The 23,693-nt window shown below is 45.2% G+C and overlaps 1 protein-coding gene across 2 annotated transcripts; it reads left to right on the top strand.

Moving 5' to 3' along the window:
- Positions 1–898: 898 nt before the first annotated feature.
- On the top strand, positions 899–23,635 carry LOC142564625 (gastric triacylglycerol lipase-like). Of its 2 annotated transcripts, XM_075675692.1 has the most exons (9): positions 901–1,079; positions 8,533–8,758; positions 9,710–9,824; positions 11,254–11,404; positions 14,278–14,370; positions 15,072–15,224; positions 19,381–19,452; positions 20,731–20,799; positions 22,705–23,635. In XM_075675692.1, the coding sequence occupies exons 1-9, from the start codon at positions 972–974 to the stop codon at positions 22,957–22,959; spliced, it is 1,242 nt and encodes a 413-aa protein (XP_075531807.1). In that variant the 5' UTR covers positions 901–971; the 3' UTR covers positions 22,960–23,635. The 2 variants fall into 2 exon arrangements, with proteins under 2 accessions (XP_075531808.1, XP_075531807.1); XM_075675693.1 differs by lacking the exon at positions 14,278–14,370 and having other exon boundaries at positions 899–1,079.
- Positions 23,636–23,693: the final 58 nt, after the last annotated feature.

Here is a 23,693-nt window from a genome sequence, read left to right as displayed (position 1 = left end):
TAAAATAGAGTTGTCTTTTCTTTGCTCGTCACGCCTATATATAATTGAATAAGAATTTTATTTTCGTGGAATGAATCTAACTGTATCTCGCTTTAATTAAATGAACGCTTTCTTTTTCTTTCCCAATGCTTGTTCCCTCCAAACATAGTCGCGCTTAAATCGCTGCTCCCATAACTACCCTCTCTGATGTCGGTGACAATTTGTTGTCAACCGCTTTTCGCCCGCAGCTTTGCGACCTATTTGGATCGACCTAACAGTGAACTTCGACATATCTCGATGTTGCTTGCGTTTGAATAAGCGCACCGTTTTATCGAAGCCCTTCGGTGACGCATGAATTGCTTTAAGCAGTCGAGGACGAGCCCGCGGCTATGCTGTTCTCGATACCACGACCGATGAAGACGGGTTGGTATGGGAACCTTCGTGCATTCCAGTATTGCTTGAACAATGCCCGCATCCGGTCTCAGAATGGATACGGAGAAGAGCGGTGCCTCATTCGCTTACACTCGACGTGATTGGAATCAGTCTCAACCTGTTCGCATATGTTGCGCGACGACACACGCAAGCGACACGTGCGAAGCTAGCGCAACACTGGGGTGGTTTATAAAAGATTTTACTTGTATGACAACGTATGGTGCTGTCAACACATCCACACGAAAATACTCCATCACGCCGCCGCACCCGACTCCAGCAGAACGGTACACACTAGACACCACATGCAGGCGCATTGCATACAGCGGCGTCATCGCAAATTTCGCATCTGTTCATGACGCAGCCCAAGAGATTCATAGTGTAACGACTTGGCGTTACTTTACGGTCACATAAATATCGAATTGTGGAATTCTGTCAAATAGTGGCGCCAAAACGAGACTGAAGCGCACCTAAAGGCTAAGTTTGCTATATATACACTTCACGCGATTCTGGGCTCGTTTTATGCGGTTCACCACTGCGGCCTCCAAGATATAGCAGTAAACATGCAGGCTTTTCGCGTGCTTTCGACGTGTGTGTTAGCTTTTGCTGCATCCTGTTTGCATTCGTTTGTTACGGCGGAAGACCTGAAGTTGGAAGCTCGTCTCCCACCTGTGAGTAAGGCTCATAGCTGAAAACTATGGCATGATGTATTTCTTTTTCAGGCATTCCGTATTGATCGGGTAGATTCTATTGGACCAGGTGCAACCTAGTTTAGTGGCGAGAGACACACTTGCGTTGGCTACATGCCGATGGAAAACAGCAATGCGAAGAAAACGCGTTGAGTGTTCGGAAAGAGGGAGAGAAAAAGAAGCAATCAATGAAAGGCAGGGAGGTTAACCAGGACTGATCCCGGTTGGCTACCCTACGCTGGGGTAAGGGGACAGGGGAGGAAAGATTAGGAGAAAAAGAAAAACTCCGCCATGGATATCACCGACGTGGTAACATTTTTCCGCTCTATATGCACTGACGGTCACTCAGTCCGTATCACGTAGTTTCCAAAATAGAATATGCTCGAGCTCTTGTCGCCTCTTCGGACACACTTTCGGTGCCAGATACGTTTTTTAACTGCGGGAGAACTTTATTACCCCTAGCTCAGTTACGACTTGAAATTCATTATTATGCTTTCTTGAAAAGCCCATGACCCCATGTCTGGAGCAGGGAATCTTTGCCACTAGCGACCACATACATCTAGTATGCGCTGTTTAAGGCGCTGTGTTATCGCTATTTCCTTGCACACTAAGGTATTTTAAGCAAAAGGCCCAATTCGCCTGCACAGTAAAATTGCTGAAGCGCGAACAAGTCATTTCTAAGGATTGTCAATAACCCACCCCCTCGTACTATGCAATAAGCTCACTCTGCTTGTGAACTTGCTCAACACTGAACTTATATCGAACAATATCACCCTAATAGGCCTACCGCCGCTACTCGATAACATCCCAGGAATCCGGCATGGCCTATATGCCGACGACATTACCATCTGGTCGTCCACAGGGTCCATCGGGGAAATGGAGAACCGCTTGCAGGAAGCTGCAGACGTGGTGAGCGACTATGCTAAGTCATGCGGGCTCAGCTGCGCCCCCCAAAAGTCGGAGCTACTCCTGGTCTCACCGCGCAAGAAGCACACATCCGACTCGCCCACTATCAACATACAACCGGAGGGACACACCATCGTTCCGTCTCAGAGCGTAAAGATATTGCGAATGGTTTTCCAGTCGGATCGCACCAATACAATATTAATTCAAAAGCTTAAGAATACAACAGCCCAAGTTACTCACATGATACGGCGAATAACAACCAAGACAAGAGGCATGGGGGAGGCGGACACGCTTCGGCTGGTCCAAGCCGTCGTCGTGTCTCGAATAACTTACGCTATTCCATACGCACTTCTCAACGCGACGGAACTCAAGAAAATCAACACAATGATCAGAAAGGCATATAAGCACGCGATGGGCCTGCCAATCAATACGTCCACAGAACGCCTACTGCGACTAGGTGCGCGCAACACGGCCGAGGATCTGATAGAGGCACATTTATCCCGTCAGCGAACAAGGCTGGCGGTTACGGAAGCGGGGAGGTCCATTCTCTTACGCCTGGGGCTTTCTGCTCCTCTTAGACACCCGCCGCTTCAGACTGCGAGCTTACCCCATGCCATCCGGAGCAACATCACCGTGCGTCCTCTACCTCGAAATATGCACCCAGTGCACCACGCAGAGCGAAGGGAGCCCCGCGCCCTGGCCATACACAAGCGATACGGGACTTTACCCTCCACAGCCTACACGGACGCGGCTTCTTACCCCAGACGCGCAGCCACAACAGCCACCGTAGTCGTCAACAAAGAACATCGTACCAGCATTTCGCTCACACGATACAATCCCCTCCAAGCCGAGGAAGCGGCCATAGCCCTCGCGCTCTCCCAAACAGAGGTTAAAGTCATAGTGGCCGACTCCCAACAGGCGTGCCGCAACTTTGCTAGCGGCAAAATTCATACCACTACGCTTCGGATCATCAATCAAAAGCCGCCAACGAGATCAGTCATGATCATCTGGGCGCCAGCTCATCAATGCATTCCTGGCAACGAGGTCGCCAACCACGTGGCTCGAGATCTGACCCACCGAGCCGACGCCGAGGAATCTGAACCCGAGCGCATGCACCCTTTAATCTCGTACCAAGACATCACACAATACTACAAGCTGACCAGCAGAACATATGCACCCCCACACAAGTCACTACCTAGAGAGCAGGAGCGATTCATCAGAGCTCTACAAGGTTAGTACATTCCCCCACACAACCAGAAATCACTTCATAACACCTACACAATTCTCTCCACAATGCTGCTTCTGTGCTGAGCCCGGGTCCCTCAGACAATAGTAGGGGGTTGCAGAGCGGCACCGCTAAATCCTCCGAACCTTTACCCCACTAACGAGCTTTGGGAGAGAGCCTTGGCCAGCTCCGAACTCAAGGATCAGCAACGGCTGATTGCGAGGGCCCAGGACGCGGCCCGAGCTCAAGGCATTCTGGAATGAGGACGCCTCTCCAAAGCTGCATTCACCCAATAAAAATGCTTATTATCTCTCTCTCTCTCGTCAATAACGGTTTTGCTACTTTCTTTACCGTCACTACTATGTGACAGTATATTTTGAATGTCTAATTTTCAGACGTAAAGAAGAAAATACTGTGATTATGTGGCAATTATAGTTGACATACGTACATTGACCTGAAATATGAGGGCTACAGGGTTACATTGACACAAGAAATGCTGGTTTGATAAATAACAGTAATCAGAACGTGTTTAGCTCTCTCTCTCTCTCTCTCTATATATATATATATATATATATATATATATATATATATATATATATATATATATATATATATATATATATAAATTTTGGTGTGAAATCATCGCTCTGCAGTCTTGGAGGCCCTTTTTACAACGAGCACGATATTTCAGCTAATATTTAAATCAATTGCACGTTATGTTTTTCTCTTTTTCGGGTGAGCTTTCTTTAGCACCAAACCATTGCTCCTAATTTATCTCTTAGCTCAGCACGCTCCTGCATGTATTTCTAATATCCAGAATGTTGTCACGGATGCAATAGCCAAGAAATGTTATGTAATCAGGCTGCACGCGTGAAGCGAATACTGGCATGCATTCTTGATAACATTTGAGCACCCGAGATTGCACTGCAATGTACGAGCATTTCAATGTGATGAATCAATGCCTTGAATCATAGATCAGATTCAGAGAAAGTACTACTTGGCGCGCAGCCATCGTTGTGCTTCGAGTGTATTTTTTTTTCAGCGCAAGCTGGTCTTATAGTAAGTTAGATTCATGACTCACTCTTTTGGAACTACCTTATACTTCACATCAGTACAACGTGACAGTACAGACTTGCTACATCTTCATTGAGTCAATACTGGCAAATGGACTAGGACTTGCGTGTGCGTTTACACATTTAACGCAGTCATGTAGTGTTCATATCTTATTTTTTTTAATTTAGGAGGTTGTAAAAGATAGCAACCTTATATGAACAGGAGATCTTAGGAATAAAGAAAGTTTAAATGCTTTTTAGTCAGCTTTCGGCTTATGGGAGCGAAGGAAATTTTAATAAATATATCGTTTTAATTAAAAGCCTATTCACTTGAAAACGCTTCATCTGACTTACCACACTGCAAGCTGATATCGACAGAAGGTGGTTCATATCGTGGGCTGCCGAACAAAGGGTCATTCAAAACGTTGTATTTCGGGAAGACGTGTTACCTTCCTGCCCTTTACACCAGTTCCCAAGCACGCATGAGACGAAAGGGCTGCGTAAAGAGCGTCGCTAGCAGGAGGTCGTGAGATCGAATCACTGCCACGGCGGCTGCATATCGATGGGGGCGCAATGTGAAAACACCCTTGTGCTTAGATCTAAGTGCCCGTTAAAGAACCCTAGGTAGTCCGAATTTCCGGAGTCGGCCACTACGGCGCGCCTCATAATCCGATTGTGGGTTTGACACGTACAGCCCCATAATCCTACCAACACTTCTGCCTCGATGCGATGTGTCATATGAGGCAGTGCCAGTGCTCAACCTTCTCGTAGGTTATGAACAATGGCGCACAACAACGCCTCAAGCAAACACATCGCCCTATATGTTCTGTGCACTACGCAGACAAACAACAGTGGTACAGACAAGGCAACATTTACCATCAACTCACTGCTCTCGTATTCTACCAAGCACTGAAGAAATGAAACATTCGCAGTCACCATCACCGCTCAATACCGTCAATCAAAACAAACAGCACAGAGAGCTTCGCTTACATCGATTCCCACGGTGCATGGGATCCGCATAATTTTCTAGACTGTCAAGTTATATGCTTAAGGATAGCACTCAATAATGTAATAGTTATTCGAAGTAAGAAAAAGCAGCTGTCGTGTCCACGGTAAATTCGGTTAAACACTTCGATCCGATGGCCGTTGCGTGATTGTCAACTTCTGTTGGAATGTAGCCGTCAAAATCGGCTACAACTGAGAATGAGTTCAGGAAGTTGATGAACGGCAACAAGGCAGAAGCTTGCAGGCAGCCTCAGGGAAATAACATTACTTTTTATGCAGCATGGTGCGGGGGCCGTGCTAGGCTTTCAACTTCTATCAAAAATCACCCAATATATCAACATAGGCCGATAAAAATGCTGGCATATTGCGACAGGTGAAATTGATGAAAATCGCGGGACAGCACGCACTTAAGCATACAGATAACCTAAAGATAAAGAGCCATAACGTACGTTGGCAGGGACAAATAAATTGGCTGCTCAAAGAGTTCTGCTGAAAACCACTTGTACAAAATAAGGTGAGAATGTCAGAAAGTGTTGAAGAGAAGCCCAGTAGGTCCTAGGCCGACGCAAACGCCCGACAACTATCGGATGACTGACTACATACACAAGCGAGATGCTTAATCGTCAGTCTTACAGGGTGAGTCGTCACAGGGTGAGGCATGGATATAAAATTTGGGACGCGGACTCCATAACATGAATTACAATGGACACTATGGTGTCATTCTTTGAAGGTTAATGCCGAATTTCGCACCTTCCTTGAACTGCCAACATTCCTTAATTGATTCCTAATGATTCCTTAATGACATTCTTAATAAGTGCGACGAGCTGTGCACGAGTCCTTCGAGGCGCAGCCTTTTTGACTTTCGATACCTGCTAGTCTGCATTGCGGCTATGTTATAAATGCAGAACGGCAACATAGTAGACAATACATAGGACAGACAAATCCTGCATGTGTTACTGCACAATAACCTTAAATAGTGGCCCTCTCTCACGCACGTGACTAACGGAGACAGGGCAGTGCTTTGTCGATTACATGCAAATACTCTATATGTCATGCCCAAAGGTGTACCTGGCCCGGCAACCAGTAAATGTGACGTGATATTGTGAGCAGCTTCTGCCATAGCTCTCTAATAAACGGCGACAGATAAGAAACTGTTCGCACAAGTATTGTGTCATACCTTTCGCCCTAAGGTGCAAAACAAACTTGTTCATGCGTCCATCCCAATATTTAAACACATATTTTCTCGACTTGCAGCAGCTGCGGTAGCCTATGAGCACGGAAAGCGAAAGTGTTATGGAAGTAATATGGAGTACCTTAACAAAACGAATAAATAAAAATCAAAAGCCGTTCACGACGGCGTTTCTCGTAGACGCTGCGCGACGTTGAGAAAGCTTAGCCCGGGCCTTTCATCTATATACATAGAAATTTAGAAATCATTGTTCCCGGCAACTACATCACTAACCTTGATTAGGATTGTTACATTTAAAATAAAAATTACAATATAGTAACTGTTGGCCGCGAATTTTTGATTTAGGTCGTTATTTCTTTTTTTTGTAAAAATTGGTAAAGATCGCATATTTTCAGAAAGCGAAACTATGTGTTACTCAGCGATCAAAACGGATATTACAATTTCGTAAATTGCACCTAGAAGTACATCTAAAGCGGAAGAAATTGATATACGTGAACCTCAAACGTACCACTAATTTATGAGAACTGCAGCGAAGCCCTTGTAAAGAATACAGCAAATTCACGTAAAATATAAATCGACATATCAAATTTGCCGGCTTTGGATGCTTTCATGGTTGCAGTTAACCGAACTGAGATATCTATTCTAGGTGCAGAGCTGCGAATCTGTAAGCGTCGTGCTTCTATTCTTTTTCAAGCATACTATTTTTTAAAATGCCGTTTTTGAACATCCAAAATTAATCTGAAATTCCATTTCCAACATTCTCTAGAATAAACAACTTCTTTCAAATGAAATAAATTTCATTAAAATCGGTCCATTGGTTATCTCAGGAAAGCGTTTCTTCATTTTACATGCATTTAAATAGGCCACGTCGGATTTAGGCCTCAGCTAAAGCTGCCGTGTAGTGCTTCAGACGATAATCCTAGCCCGTTGACTCCGAAGCATTAAACAATAAGAAAAAGGAGAATAAAAAGATCGTGGCTACCTTTTGGGAAGCCTCTGAAAAGCCTGAAATCAATCCCCGCTTGGTCTTCCTCGTGGCGACTAAATGTTCTTAGGATGCGAATTTCCAGCCGACGAATGGCCGCTCTTTATCAAGAACACTGATAACGCCAGCGAGGCAGGCTCTGTGGCGAAGTTCAATGCACAGGGTAGCTCTTAATTTTAATTTTTATTTTTATTTCATTGACCTCATCACCAGGACACCACGAGAAGTTTCAAATGTTCACGGTCAATACGCCACGTGGTGGATACGCAAGAAGACGCAATGTGGCCTAAAATGTCAAGAAGGCGAAAGAGCTTATTATTATCGTCAATGAAAGGCCTTATTCATAAAACTGATGTGCTCTTGAACTTCCATATCCTGTAACCCGATATAAAACATATAGGATCCCATATAAAAACCTGTTTCTCCTGGTGTCATATGATGCCATTGGGTATTGCGATAATGGGGAATACGGAATTCATTATAGTCGAGACGTGTATGTACACGCAGGTCTTCGTAATTCATGTAAGAGTTAAGTAGGCCGTCTCCTACCTAGTAAGCGTGAGTAATTGAGAGGCAGTTAAGATATTCTCAGAATCAAGAAGAAAAATCTATTCTCGGGTAATACTTGTTGGGGGGCTAGTTGGCGCTATAACCCTCTTCTGGAAATATTCTCGGGTAGCTTGCCTGAACATGAATAAGCGGCATATGTAGTGCGAAATCAGGTAACTGTCAAGGCAGACGAGTAAAAACAAGCTAAGGATGCTTCGCAGACATATAGAAAGATTATTGCGATTGCAGCACACGGCATAACAGTGAAGACATGGAGTGTACATGACTGGGTATTCAGGTAAGTTCTCGAGGGGAAAAATTCCATAGCTTCGTAGCGAAAAACACGAACGAAAGTACGCGGTAGTTGCTTCACATGCGCGAAACTTTGTATTGAATGGCCACTGGTCTGAACATATGGGAAATCTAACGGCAGTGCAATGTATCGTGTTCTCTGGTATCGTAAACAAGCTGATGCCCTCTGATTCGTTTATATATTTATATTTTTCCTTTCAAATAATTTACAGTGCGAACTGATCAAGTACTTCGGATATCCTTGTGTGACGACCTACGCCACCACGGAGGACGGCTACATACTTGAAGTATATAGAATCGCACACGGAATACAGGGCAATACTTCAGGTACCGCAAGTCAGAAAAACGACCGATTGCGTCGACCCCCTGTGCTCTTGGTGCCCCCCTTGCTGGCTGCTGTGGACGTGTACTTCTTCAACTTGCCAAGCCAGAGCCCAGGCAAGTACCATCAATAGTATCACTTGTATGAGCGTAAGAAATCTATGCCTTTTTTGAATACTTAAACTTGTTTTATACTATAATGCACTAAGAATTAAAAGGAACATATTTAAGATAACTTATGCCGGACGTTTAAGGTATGCAGAGCGTATAAAGCTGCATCAAGGTGAAACCGAAGTCTATGCCGTATTTTTTGGAACATTTACACTTGTTTCGTATTAGGAAAAGTACTTTCCCATGAAAAGTTGCATATGTCTTCAGCAGGATGCAAATCCATTAAGACTACTTTAGGTGTCGATGTCTATACAAAAGCACTCTTGTTTATTCATTTATTTATTTATTTATTTTCTTTGTGTTTTAGTTCGTTAGCCCTTCGTTCATTTATTCAATCTTACATATATACACTTCGCGGACCCCCTGGGGGGTCATAAATGGCGCAATGCATATGGGAACAGAAAAATGAAAATGTTGAAGTATTACGCGCATGAAAAATTATGCAGGAGCCATCAACAACAAGTGTAAATGTAAGCGAATATCCTCGATAAACAAAAGGATGAACCAACAAATGAACGATTGAGCAGCAAGGTGCCTGAATGTATTAGTAGGCGCAAACACAGGCATGAAGTTAAGCCCTTGTAGATGCGTTAAGCTCTTGACACTCGAAAAGTTATTCTTGTCATTTGTGTAACACAAGCGGTTTTGCACCTGCAAACCTCGTTTTACACGGATATAAATAAACACGTCTCATAAATCGTAGGAAGCTTATTGACTGAACAGCGAGGCAGATTCAGCAACGCGGATTTTTGCAAGCAACGCTTCAGCTGCTGGCTTTCAAATAATTGGGCATGGAGCAGAAATTTATATCATGGAAGTGCTATATGCTCGAAACATCCAAAATGACGCAAGAAAATGCACCCGTTCGCACATTTATCACGCTGTCTTTTCCCGCAGGCTACCTCTTCGCCGACAATGGTTTTGATGTTTGGGCCATGAGCATGAGAGAAAACAAGCCATACATAAGTCACAAGACACTTTCGCCAGACGAGCCCGAGTACTGGCAGTTCAGGTCATCAGTGCATTCTACTTTTGCATTCCAGGGTTTCCTTTTCTCTTGGATGTTCATATTTCAGGATTATCCACGCTTTGCTATAAATACGGCATCGCTCTGCATGTTTTCATGGCCCTTGGCCATGTGGCAAACGCATCAATTTACACCGTAATGGCGCAATAGACTCTAGTGTTAACGAGATTCTCTAATTATGGACATTATGTGTATGTTACGTGTCTATGGTACGTATCCTGGCTGACTTTTTATACATAATTTCATTCAGCTGCAACAGAATGCTGGGCGTGACGCCAGGTAAACATCTCGAATTTTCAGTTAAGAACCAGTTCCTCTGTCTCGCCCGCGAAAGAAGCTTATCGCTCTGCAGGGTAACTGGCTCTTTAGCATGCAGCTTCTTGATAGCATCGCTGAAAATCACTGCGTATGTTTTAAAGGGGTGCTGATTTTTGGACGAGTTGGTATTTTATATAATGATAGGTTGTGCTTCGAAGACAAGGACAAAGTGAGGCACAATAATGACGCATTCGCCTGTTGTTTTAAAAGCGCTTTCAATATTTCTGGTGGTCGTGTGAGACGAAAACGGAAGCTGTGTCACAGAAAGAAGTGAGTTTCGCAGCAATATTGCGGATTTCTTAGCACCGTAAGAATGAACTTACTGTCCCGTTACATTGTTAAAGGGCCTCTGAAGCTTCGAACAAGTGCACAGAAACGACCAGTCAAGTGCGCCTCACTGTGACCTTGTCCTATCTTGAGACGAATAAGCTAAACAATACCATCCTTCAAATCTTTCAAGATTGTACAGCGATAAGCATGAAGGTAGTGAGACGAATAAGCTAAACAATACCATCCTTCAAATCTTTCAAGATTGTACAGCGATAAGCATGAAGGTAGTGATAAGCTTCCGGTCATGATTTGGCAATTACTTCCGCACGCGCTCAAACCCATTTTTATTTTTTCGTAAATTTCCTGCTCCTTACTACGATCCTCTGTGACTGGAATCGGCCGAGGTAAACTTACCCCTGCGCCGATTCTATAGGTGAACTGTCGATCGTTGAATTCTTGGTGTCTTGTCAATCAATTGAACATTTCATTTTTCCCTCTGCATAATATTTTCAAACCTGCTCGCACATTTTCTTCGTTAAGACCTTTAATCATTTCTTGCAGTTTGTTCCCATCGTTGTTGAACAGGACAACATCACCGATAAACCGAAAGTTGCCGAGATATTGGCTGTTGATCCTCAATCCTAGTCCTTCCCCGCCTAATGGCGTGAACACTTCTAATCATTTTTTGAAAGGCACTGGAGGAATTGTGTCCCCTTGTATATATAGTATTCCAGTACAAAACGTGTCAAGTATAAGTATCTGTAGTTTTTGCAATATAATAACTACAAGCGCTGGAACGGCAATATGAAAATGTGTTTCGCCGCAGTTTCGATGAAATGGGGCGCTATGACGTTGCTGCCTGTATTGATCACGTTCTAAACGCAACTGGTGCCTCCAAGCTGACGGTCGTGGGGTTCTCTCAGGGAACCCTCGCGAATTTCATACTGCATTCTACAAGGCCAGAGTACAGCAAAAAGGTGAGAGGATTATCTACCATTTCTCTCCGCAAAATTGGTGCGTTATGGGCAGAGTCGCGAATATTGTAGTTACCACGGTAATACTTCCTTGTCATGTGGTAGCCGAAAGAACAGCTTTCTAGGAAAATTTCGTTCTAGCTTTATTGACATGTTTGGGGAAAGATGGCAATGAGTAAGCCTGTCGTACAGAAATCCAGTCGTAAGGTTCGTGTAAATACCAGTAATTCTAACGCAGGGAGCATAGGATTGACTCTGACCCGTGCGACTGCGAAGAGGGTGTTGATTCGTTTGACTCACATGTCGAAATGCATGGCGAGATACCCAACTTCTCGCTCCACGAGCTCAAAGAAACGCTTATGCACACGAAGCTTACGTTATGCTCTTTAAAAGCATGTAAGAAGTGCCATCTATTTGCTTCACTCTTCGTGGTATACCGAAAGCAGCATGCCAATACTTTGAGAAATGTTTAGGTGAAAGTCAAAGTTTTCTGCCAAAATGTGTCTGAAACGATCAAGTGCTTCCCTTGAGCAACTGTTGGATCACCCTGTATTCGAACGGATGATGTTCCCTGCTACACTTTCATGACAGCATTAATGTGGCTACAACAACGGCTGGCCATGCGAAGGCTCCTGTAGATGATTCTTGTTAGTGCGGCACTTTCAAGGGACCATGTTTCTGTCTGACCGTGTGCCCGCTAACTTAGGTCAGTGGATAGTGCACTGTCTGGTGGGTGAAACATCCGGCTGCTGTGCTGAGGGAACAGGGTTCTAAACGAACAACCCAAGTCAGTTGGACCACTGAGTATGCGTTACTGAGTCTGTGCCACTCTGCTGCTCTAAAGAAATCCTGCTGGCTTAGTATCGATGACAGCTTTCCAGCTCAATTGGATCGCCTTTTGGATGCGGATTATCCTACGCACATTCAAATGTCCGTAGCCAAATTTTCTCTGAAACAATCCCTTTCGCGTGAACATGCCAAAGCTGTGAACACTCCTAGGGTCCGAAGACAATTTGCTGTTGCACTATGCCTGCACAAAATTCTGCAAGGCTTGAACATGGTAGTAGAAAATGCAATATAGAAGTAATGTTTTCTGTCCTACGCAAATTTTCACGGCTGTGCAAGGTAGTAGAAAATGCAACATAAAAGAAATGCTTTCTGTCCTACGCAAATTGTCATGGCTGTGCAAAATCAGCAGCCCATGTGGCACAAATATGCAAGGCGCAACAAACGGAACCAAACTAGATATGGGACCTATACAGAGGTCATAGTATAACAAGTTCCTCTCTCCTGTGGCAAATACTACGTAAGGGAAACAGGTTGCAGCCTAAACGAAAGGCTAAGAGAACACAACATGGTAAAATAGGGTTGAGTACGTTAGCCAGTATTGAACCTCATACGCGCGGGTGACACCCGGTCCTTCAGAGTTCTGCGCGCACTTCTGACTAAAAAAGAGCTCTAACAAGACTGATAGTTGAATCAGCAAAAATTGATAGTATCGGTTCTCAGTGTGTCAGCATTCCTTCCCTATCTCTGTCGAAAAAAAAAGTTATCATTTCTAATTCTTGACCAGTCCGCACTTTTGTGTGTATATGCTGGCGCCTTGTTTCAAATAAATCGTTTCTTGAAGCTACCGCATGCGGTGTACTATTCTTTATTCCCTGCTTTTTTGCGCTTCAGTTACAATCAGTGAACCTAGTTCACGATAACTTGGCTTACTACCTGTGTGTCACAAGGTGACGCGTGCCACACTTCAATGAGCATCTTTCAAGCCTACTTGGGTCAATGGGTACGTGGCACAGGGAATGTGCCGCTTATCAATTAAGCTCTTTGACGCCATCTTGGGTGGCAGGTGATGTGCCACTGGGCATGTGGTGCACTTCAATGACAAAAAAAAATTCGGCAGGACCGATCTCACGATGACCGTCGATGGTAATGCGTTAGCATTGCATCAATATCGCGGCACAACGTATTGCCACAGTCGAAACGAGTTGCGCATGAGGTGTGTGCTGCAGCAGGACTCTGCTTTCGCGTTTCCCACAGTAGACTCGGCGCCATCCAACGCCGTCGCCGCGAAGCCTGCGATGGCATCCCAAATGGATGACGCAGCCGTGCAGGTAAATGCCGAGAAGCGCGTCATGTGACAACCAGGCTCCTTTCGCTCCCTCTTCTTTCTGGACACGCTGCGTCCCCTAGTGGCGCTGCCGAGAAGTCCACGCGTGTCCTCCGAGGCGAGAAGCGTGGCGGGCCGGTGCCTGTGAATGCTGAGAATTTCTCCCTCGCTTGCAGCAGATCCAGTCGCACATACTTAGTCACCCAAGTTGCCGAGACGTTCACTGAAGAGCGGCAAATACACAGTGCATTTGTCGCACAGCCTGCTACTGCGTCGGTTTGCTGTACTTGAGGAATTCTCATGACTTGCGTTCGATTACACTTAGGATCACAGAAACTTAAGGGAATTATTTTGTCATTGCAGGGCGGCGCGTTCCCAGTGGCACATACCTAGTCATCTAAGTTGACGTCAGAGACGTTCTCTGAAGAGCGTTACACACCTACAGGCGCATGCCCAGGGACCCAAGTTGGCATCAAATAGGTTCCAGCGGCGACCGAATGGCGCATGCGCAGAGGTCCACGTCGGCGTCAAAGAGGCTCCTTGTAGAGTGGTCCCTAGACAGTCCCGCATCTGCAGTGCCTATATCGGCGTGAAAGAGGTTCGTTGAAGAGAGGTCTCTATGTATACAGTGGCACATAGTTACCCGAGTTGATCTGACGGTTCGTATGAGAGGCGTGACGCTTCTCATAGCCTTTATAACTTGCTTTGGTACGTTAAAACAAACTGATATGATTTTCTTAAAAAGAAGCATTCCTCTTCGCAGGTCTCCCTTTTCATAGCGTACGGTCCTGTTGGAAATATCACTAACATCAGGCTTCCTGTCAAATTGGTCATGCCATTTGTTCCGACACTCATGGCAAGTTCTCATCAAATCCAATACCACCTGCTGTTTCTTTTTTCGCCTCTAACAGATTTCTTCAATGTCGCCTGAGATAAACAGCCCTGCTTGCACTTGTAGGATATATTTTGTAGAGTCAAAGTGTTTCTTAGTGAGAAATAAAAAAAAATATGTAAGAAACATTTGCTAAAACACTTTTTAAGTGTTTAGTCTATGACGTTAACACATGTTGAGAGCACGATATAGAAGCCAAGCAGTTGTGAAGTCATGCCCGCGAGTAATATAGCTATGACATGTGTAAAGTCGTGTAATTCTAGATAAGCGTCGATTCTTGGCCAGCATTGTAAAAAGGCAAATTGTATTTAAAAGTGGGCTTCCTATATAAAATACCTAACGATATATAAACGTTTTATTGCATTAGTGATGTAGCAACCTTCCTTATTGTCAGAAAATATGTGTCATTACAGGTGCTTACTCACCAGCGCAGCATATTTTCTTTATTGACCATTCCTGCGGGCAATAAATTGGGCCAATGACGAAGCGTGTACGGATTGCGGTTGTTGATGTTGTAGTACTCGTGATTGTAGTAGTAAAGTTGTGGCTGCTTCTGATATTGTTTGTGTAGTTATTACAGGCACACACCACTAAAAGGACGAGTAATCATATCAGCGGAGCGACGGCAGCTACATAACACCATGTTCTTTCGTATGTCTCTGCAGAAACTGGTCTACCCGTTCACGCAAGCAGGTTTTCTCGGCTCAACGAATGGTTTGCGGAAGCTGTTTACGATAGCGTGTAGCTTACTTGGAAGCTTGCACTGTGACGTTGGTTTCGTACTAACCAGCACTTCAAGCTCCGAGCAGTTAAATAAGGTAAGAGCAAAAAAAAAACACAAATGCTTGAAGTTGTTAAGGAAATGATGACACTCATTATTCGCTCAATTAAAGGGAGCATGAAAAATAGAAAAAGAGCCGGCGAATGTATTGTATAAAAACATTGAGTGCTTGATTGATATTGATTTCTCTTAGTCTCTTTTTTTTTAACAATCTGTCTCTCGCTCTTACTCTCTGTCTATTTTTGGCAGTCCACGATAGCATCCCTTTCCCGACATAGGGGATTTTACATGCAGCCTGGTGTATTACACTATTTCCCGTCAAGTCTATCTTATCAATGTCTATGAAGATATCTGTGGAGTCTCCTGATGTACCGTAGACGGCCATACTAGCTCCGTATGGATTTTTAATGTGTACGAGTGCCTCTTGGTCGACGCAGCGCAGCTCAAGCTGTCCTAAGGTTAACTGGCGAGTTGATACGCAGGGTGATCATTGTCCCTGCGTATATTGAGCACAATCCTTAGTGGAAGCTCCGTGCGCGACAAGCATGAACATCACGTGTGCGCTATTCCAACGTCTACAGCATTATACCCCGAATGGCGAACGCCAAATAAATGCGCATCCTGCTTGTCGTAGATGGCGTTACTTGGCCATCGTATCACTTTGCGACGAATTAAGCGTGTACCATCCCAAGCAGAAAGTCTTGGGGTACCGCCCAGGGCATTCTGCCATCCCGGGAGTACCACTATGAACGTGATTGAGTTCTTTATACCGGAAAGGAAAACAGGGAACTAGACAGCGAAATTATGGAATCTGAAGTGCGCGTTGTCCTAAACAACCTCAAAACTACAGCGGCGGCTGGCGAGGACCGCATCACCAATAAAATGCTACGGAACCTAGACGATCAGTCGGTTACCGAAATCACCAATCTTTTCAACATCCACTGGAAAGACGGAACTATACCCACCAGCTGGAAACATGCAAACGTAATTTTCCTACCCAAGCCAGGCAAGAAGCTGGAGCTACAGAATCTCCACCCTATCTCCTTAACCTCTTGCCTGAGGAAGGTTATGGAACACGTAATTTTTAACAGGCTAAACGAGTACACTGATATCAATGGACTGCTGCCTCATACGTTGATAGGCTTCAGATCAAATCTGTCAACTCAAGACATTATGCGACAAATTCAGCAAGATATCCTACACCCGGGCCTTATAAAAGCCACCCGTACAATTCTAGGTCTGGACGTGAGTAAAGCGTTTGATAATGTGTCACATTCTTCAATACTCACAAATCTAGCCCAAATGAATGTCGGGAAGCGCTATTATAGCTATATTACAAGCTTTCTCAAGGATCACACTGCAGAAATACATTTTGGGGACATTAAAAGCGGACAATTTCAATTAGGTACAAGGGGCACCCCTCAGGGTGCTGTCCTCTCCCCCTTCCTTTTCAACGTGACCATGCGAAACTTGCCTCCGTTACTGGAAAGGATCACGCATATCAAACACTCCATCTATGCCGGTGATATCACCATCTGGACCAATAACGGTTCCGATGGAGAAATCACGGAAGCATTACAAGCGGCCGTGGATACCGTACAAAATTTTGTGCGACAGAATGGTCTAGCGTGCTCGCCGACAAAGTCGGAGCTTCTCGTCATCCGAGATAAATCAACCAAACATGCCACCGAAAAGGACGCCACCTCACCTATACTAGTCAGTATGGAAGACGGCCCAGTTCCGCCCGTACTGACTATAAGAGTCCTGGGCATGCTAATTCAGTATAACACCCATAATTCTGAGGCGATTGTCCGATTACAGACGACAGCCCGCCAAATATGTGGCCTAATCAGACGAGTAGCCACACGACACTGCGGAGGCTGATATCTGCCATCTGACGCAGGCTTTCCTGATCAGTCGCATCGTTTATTCCTTCCCCTATTGCCACCTACGCCTTTCTGACAAGGAAAAGGTTAACAGCGTCATTCGCACAGCTCATAAAGCTGTATTCTTGGTCTCCCGAGGTATGCGAACACTGAACGATTACTTGAGCTAGGTATATACAATACCCTAGACGAACTCGTGAAGGCCCATAAAACAGCCCAACGTGAACGACTCTCCAGTACCGCAATTGGCAGGGTCATTCTAAGTAAACTTGGGCTGAATCCCGTTATGAATTCAGCAGGAAGAACATCATTACTCGGTGCGATCAAGCGCCGTTTGGTTATAAAACCGTTACCCAAGAACATGCTTCCTGGGAAACACGACAACAGAGGCGGTCTTCCAGAGCCAAGGCCCTTCAAGAAATGTACAAAAGCAACCAGCACACCGCTTATGTCATGCAGCAAAGCAAAATCACCAAACTTACGTAGTGAGCGTCGTGACCGGAGAGGGAGGTATCTTCAACGCCGCGACCATAAAAACAGCGTCCACCATGGATGCGGAACAGACTGCCATTGCTTTGGCCATCATGAATCCCTTCGTGCAAACTATCATAAGCGACTCCAAAAGGGCAATCTTCAACTTTCCGAGAGGCAGCATAAGCGTATGTGCAGAGCGACTCCTACGGGACATTACAAATGACAATACTGTTGAACTCGTATGGGTCCCTGCCCATTCGGGGAATCAAGGGAATGAGGAGGCGCACTGGGTAGCCCGAGGCCTAATCAACCGGGAGGCGTGCCCCTCAGACTCGGATCCCATGGATGAGGCACCGACGACATACCACGAGATAACAAACTACTACAAGCAAAAAAGGCGAATCTACCCGCCTCCAAACGCAACCCTCACACAAGCGCTAGCCTCGATCCTGCGTCGAATCCAAGCTACGTCGTTCCCGAGCCCACATTGGCTGGCCATAATTACCAACGGGCAATGGAACCCAATATTTCAAAACTGCACAAATCAGACATTGGCTACCCAAAATCACATTCTTTGGGGGTGCGAGGGCTTACCCTCTCCCAGGTCGCTCCTGCCAGCTCCCTAAGAACAGACGTGGGAGCAGCTGCTGAGAACGCCGAATGAAAAACTACAAAAAGCCCTCGTTGCCTTGGCCGAAAGGGTCGCTCCTCGTGAGGGGCCATCCTAGGACTCGGGCCTGCCACTGAGCAGAATCTCAATAAAGCTATCACCACCACCTGTTTCAGTTCTTGGGCTTCGTCGACTCCTCATGGCGCGTTGTCTCTCACTGAGCTGAACTTGTAGCTCCACTAACTCACCCGCAGACATAGGTCAATAGCCCGGGAACGAAGGCTACACGTGGGGATCGTTGGTGAGATCGCAGCGCACAACATTCGGCCTGGCGATCAACAACTGCTGTCGGCTTTGATGGGTGGCAGGGCACGAACGTTCACTCCCAGTTCCACCATCCAATTGAGCCCGGACAGCTTATTCAAGAAGATGAGGAGGAGGCCAAGGCGAGGAACGAGGACACTGGCCGTCATCAGCGATGTTGTGGTTCGCGACTAGCTGCTTGGAGGTGCGCATTTCCGTGCGTGGCGCAGGAACATATTGCGGTACTAGCATGTTTCTGACTCTGTGATAGTGCGGGAGTGGTGTCGACGCATGCGGGCGGCTCAGGCGCGGAGAGCACTGGCAGCGTTAATGCGTACAGACAGCAGTGACAAAAACATCAAGTTGCTCTATGAGTGCTCGTATCCACGAAATTGTTATTTTGTGTCGTGATTAGAAGCTATCAAGCTTTCAGTGCTTTAGGTCATTGAGGTAGGTACGCCAGCTATACGAGGGAAAGGTAGCTGCTGCACTTCGTGCTTACAGCACGAAGTGCAGCAGCTTCGTGCTTCGTGCTAACACTTCGTGCTTACAGGACCCTTTCAGTAATTTTGAAATCGAGAGAATTTATTTTGTGAGGAATAAGCTTCTCCAACTCTCTGCATTTCTCATCATTACTACCGTCCAGTGACTGAACTCGGTGAAAGCATGGGCAAGGTATCGTGAGTGCATATGATGAAGGGCCTAAATGCGTCCTTGGTATTCCCCTTCGAATACATTGTGAATGGTAAGAAACGTTACTATTGCACAGATAATTTTGTAACGAACTAATAATTCCCTTACGTTTCGTGCTCTTTTATCGTTACTTTTCATTGTATATGAGAAACAAATCGTAAATCTCCACGTTACATTCCATCATCTATCGAGGCAATGTGCAGTCATACTTATTTTGTTTCCTACAGACACGTATTCCGGTGTACCTGGGCCATTTTCCAATCGGCTCGAGCGTGCAGAACTTCCTGCATTTCTATCAGGTATGATGCGCCTACGATTTGACCCTTTACTTCCTTGCGCAGTTCAGCGAAGTCGATGATGGAACAAGACAGATGGCGCTACATTCGAACATAAGAAAGTCGCTGCATTTGTTCCGCATCTATGTAACTTTGCGCACAGCGACGTGACATCTCTAAACCTCGAGTACATGCATCCATGAAACGCGAATACTCAAGAGGCCAACTGCTTTTACTAACTAACCTTTCGTAGGTCACCACAAATATGTACAAGCGATAGCAGTGCTCACTTTGTTCCTTTTCGATCACAATGACATCGAGTATATTTAATTATTTACAAGCCTTAATCAAGGCTCTGGATTCCCACTGTAAGGTAGCCTCACTGAACGTTCTGCATATTCTATATTATTAGTGTAAACTCGCCCTCAAAGGTCTCCTGTTTGTCCCATATTTACACCGTACCCTTTTGGTTGCTCCCTTCCTTTCTTTGCTTCGTGGACCCATGGCGAGCGACATGGTCAGCTTTCCTAACCTAACCTGTTTCTCCCCTTTCAATGGAACGAATGCCTTTAAAAGCAGCTGCCGTTAATTGCACAGTAAAGCTGTCAGTACAGTTGCTGCACGGGTACATCTGTCAGCGGTGAACTAGGCAACTAAATCAAAAATATCACCGAATAAATGAGACAATGGGATCCCTCTTCATTTCAAGGAATGAACACCTGCAAGTCCCTCTTCATTTCAAGGAATGAACACCTACAAGTAAAGAAAAACAAAATACCTGGACTTTAACAAATAAGGAAACCTAGATGCAAACCTAGAGCCCCAAGTTTTAAATGTGGCCAAAGGCCAAAGGAAGAACACAGGTCTCTCATAGGCATTTTCTGGTATCCATTATGCGTGGCGACTGTGCGGTCCATTCTCTCTACGCTTGCCTCAAATCACCACCTTGGGAACTCTATGTCCTCGTATTTCGCTACATTGATTACAAGACTTGTAATTATTTCACTTATCAATCATTTGTTTTTGTTTTTTCAATTTGCATCTCCCGGTGGCACAAAATAATACGAAGTGAAACGATTTCTCTGCAGCATCAGTCACCTTACCTCAAACAACCTTTGTGCTCTGGAAAAAGATTACAGCATTCACTTCACTGACCGAAGGAAGATTTGGCAGAATGATGCTTAGGCATTAAACTTGTGGCAAAATCCGGAGACCTTATTTCAGCTCTCTTCTACGCGCAACTCCTAAACCATGTGCTCATTGAAGAAGAGAGAGACATGTCTGATTTCAGCTGTGTTACAGATATACAAAGCAAAGAACCTGGTGATGTATGACCACGGTGAAGAGGAGAACCGCCGGAGATACGGGCAGGTAAATCATATTGACATTAACCTGCCGGGTTAGTTCGAGTAACCCCTCCTTTTTGTGTGTGTGTGTGCGTGCAGTATAAATATCGGTACACGGCACTCTTCAGTTTCATGATATCGCAAAATATCTGTAGGCGCATCCTTCCTGCGCCTCCGCTAGACACCGGAGGGCATAGACAGAGACATCCCTTAATATGTGTCTATTGGGCTCAGTCACATCTGAAAGACAGTTTTCTAGAAAGAACTCTAGATCTACGCCTGTTGCGATCCCATGGGAACATTGGTTAGTACATGAATTTCTCTAATCCTTATCTTTACGACTTCAAAAGTGGCTTTATTTATTTTGCTTTGTTTGTTTGAATTTCTAACCATTCATTGTTTTCTAAGCACAACAAGATAATTAGATGTTGCACAAGCTAACCCTAATTTTGCTACTTTGCTCCCATTAGCGCCAACCATTCACTCCGGCCACATTCTTCTTTCCTCCTCTATTATTATCTTTTTATGGCTTTCATGCACTTGGTTGGCTGGACGGATGAGAATAAAGCAGAAAGAGATTTGTTGCATGCTATGGGTGGTATAAACCGGTGTGGTGAAGTGGTCAGAACGTTTCTGCCCTATCAGCAGAAATGCCACTGTTTCTTTTTGTTTGCTGCTTTCAGGTTTGTTTAACGCCTGCTACGTTATTGCGAATCGCTTAGTGCCTTGTAAATCTTTTACTTGTATAGCTAGGGCATCTCTGACTTTCTTTCAGAGTGCTCCATTGAAGTGGAGGGTGCTGCTTGTAGCACTCGCCAGGTCTCGTGGAGCACCTTACAGAAAGGTATTAGTTATAATTATAGGTCGGCAATATAAACAACTCACCCAGACTCCCTCAGAAAATATATATTTCACATAAGGTATGACTAGGACTCGTAAATCAGAGTCAAGCTGGCTGAATCGACTCACGACAAACGAGACTCAGCTGACCTACTGGGACACAAACTAACCAAAGGAAAATCAGCCAGACTTGCTCGAAGGCAGTTTGAGTAAGTCTATTCATGAGTGAGTTTGCGATTTTTTTTCCCGAAGTGCTTGACTTTTACGACTATATCAATTATATCGACACAGCAAGTGAACTTTCGTCCTAGCCGTCGCTGTCGTCACGACCGCGATGCTCCGTATAGAGTTCAATTGCGATAACATCCTATTACGCCCCACGCCGTGTGCCGTAGGCGCGAAGTAAAGCTTCCGAGGAGGAGCTGAGAATGATCGTGGCTTGACGCTCGCCGTCTTTCCGCACGTCCATTGTTGGTGGGTTTTTGATCGAGCGCGCGCTAGGGGGGCGGAGGGGGGGGGAGGTATTGAGCATGTGGTAACGTGATAAGCGCCCACTAGAAGGGGCAGGTGAGCGGGCTACTCCTCCTCAAGCCCGGTGCACGGTGCACTATGCACGGTGTCACTGTGCATAGCTGTCCTTGCGGCTGAGCGCATAAGCGGCTGGCACGCTGCACCTTGCAGGTAATGTCCAGTGGGTACAAAATCTAAGGACGAGGCGAGGTGGCTGGTGACTTTTTGCACATTGTATTTCCACGCGCACGGTGTTTGAGGTAGCACAATCTCAAGTTCCCGAGACGAGGTGACGCGAGGAGCATGATGAAACCTTCGCTCTCTGCGCTTTCGTGACCGCCAGTGCTCGCGATCATAAAATTATATCTGTTCAGGTTTGTCTGCGCGTGCGTGACGCCACGCTTGTTGATCTATTTCTAAGTGAATGTTAACGGCAATTTATATGGCCTATAAAACCACTCACCTTGACATTCGAGCAGTTGGACAATACATCGCTACCACCATCAATTCCTCCCCTTTAAGGCCAAAGTACAACATTTGTATTAAATTTGCTTTGTTGATTTTGCATTCCTACACGCAGGAAACTCCACCTCCATACCCTCTGGAACGCATAAGGGTACCTATAGCCCTGTTCTCGTCTCAAGGGGACATACTGGCTGACCAATCCGACGTGGCAGACCTTGCTTACAGACTCGGTTCCAACCTTGTGCTCAACTACATCGTTCCCCAGCCAAGTTTCTGCCACCAGGATTTTGTCGGCGGAAATAGGGCTAACGATATTCTGCATAACATTGCCATTGAACTCGCGAAGAAGTACTCTTCTCAGAACCCTTGAATCTCTAGAGTGTCAGTGAGTGTCGTTAAACCGCGCTTCTATAAACTGCAGATTCAAAAGCTCACGGGTACGACGTCAAAGTTTTACGGGATAAGAAATGAGAAAAAGAACGCAAAATTTGCGACAAATTTGTCACCATACCCACTTCAAAAATGCGCACCTACCAACGTTGTTTGTGAAACGAAATTCTCGCGACATGTTCTCGTGAGGTTACAGATTTCGACAGCGTCTGCTTAACGTTAGCGAAGTGTTTGTCAATAAAAATGATTGTAGATTGCGTTCAAAAACAGGGAAATAATCGTCGTTACAATTTCTTGGAACTCTTCTTGCGTGACAACTGCCTGTTCAAGCGATAATAAAGTTGAATCCCTCAGTCCGCTCTAACGCCGTCGGAGATCTACGCTGAGGCGGGAAATGTAGAACGTGTAAAAGATTGTTTGTCAGCTGCGGTTATAATCAACATTGCTAATAAGCTTTACAAAATATCCACCCTTTCTCTGTGTTCACCATTAGGATATCTGACGCCCGGTGCAGATCCTGCAGCAATCGCGAATTACAGCTATGCTGCGTGGCTGCGTCTTCATTATATGTTCCTGTGAATGCCCTGATCTCATGACATTGCCTAATAAACATTTTTTAGGCCTCTATTCGCCCTAATAAACCCGTGATTACACTGTCTGAGTGGCACGTAATCTTCGCAACTCTAATGTTTTACATTATTATCAGCAAGAATA

Source organism: Dermacentor variabilis, chromosome 11 (assembly GCF_050947875.1).
Source record: "Dermacentor variabilis isolate Ectoservices chromosome 11, ASM5094787v1, whole genome shotgun sequence".
In the NCBI taxonomy this organism is placed as follows: Eukaryota; Metazoa; Arthropoda; class Arachnida; order Ixodida; family Ixodidae; genus Dermacentor; species Dermacentor variabilis.
This window is presented reverse-complemented; position numbering and strand designations above follow the sequence as displayed.

What these genes read in the sequence shown, in the direction of transcription:
- LOC142564625 (XM_075675692.1), top strand. Translation starts at nt 972, where the DNA reads ATGCAGGCTTTTCGCGTGCTTTCGACGTGTGTGTTAGCTTTTGCTGCA. An exon ending in TGGAAGCTCGTCTCCCACCT is followed by an intron (nt 1,080 to 8,532) that starts GTGAGTAAGGCT and finishes AATAATTTACAG; the next exon opens with TGCGAACTGATCAAGTACTT. An exon ending in CTTGCCAAGCCAGAGCCCAG is followed by an intron (nt 8,759 to 9,709) that starts GCAAGTACCATC and finishes CTTTTCCCGCAG; the next exon opens with GCTACCTCTTCGCCGACAAT.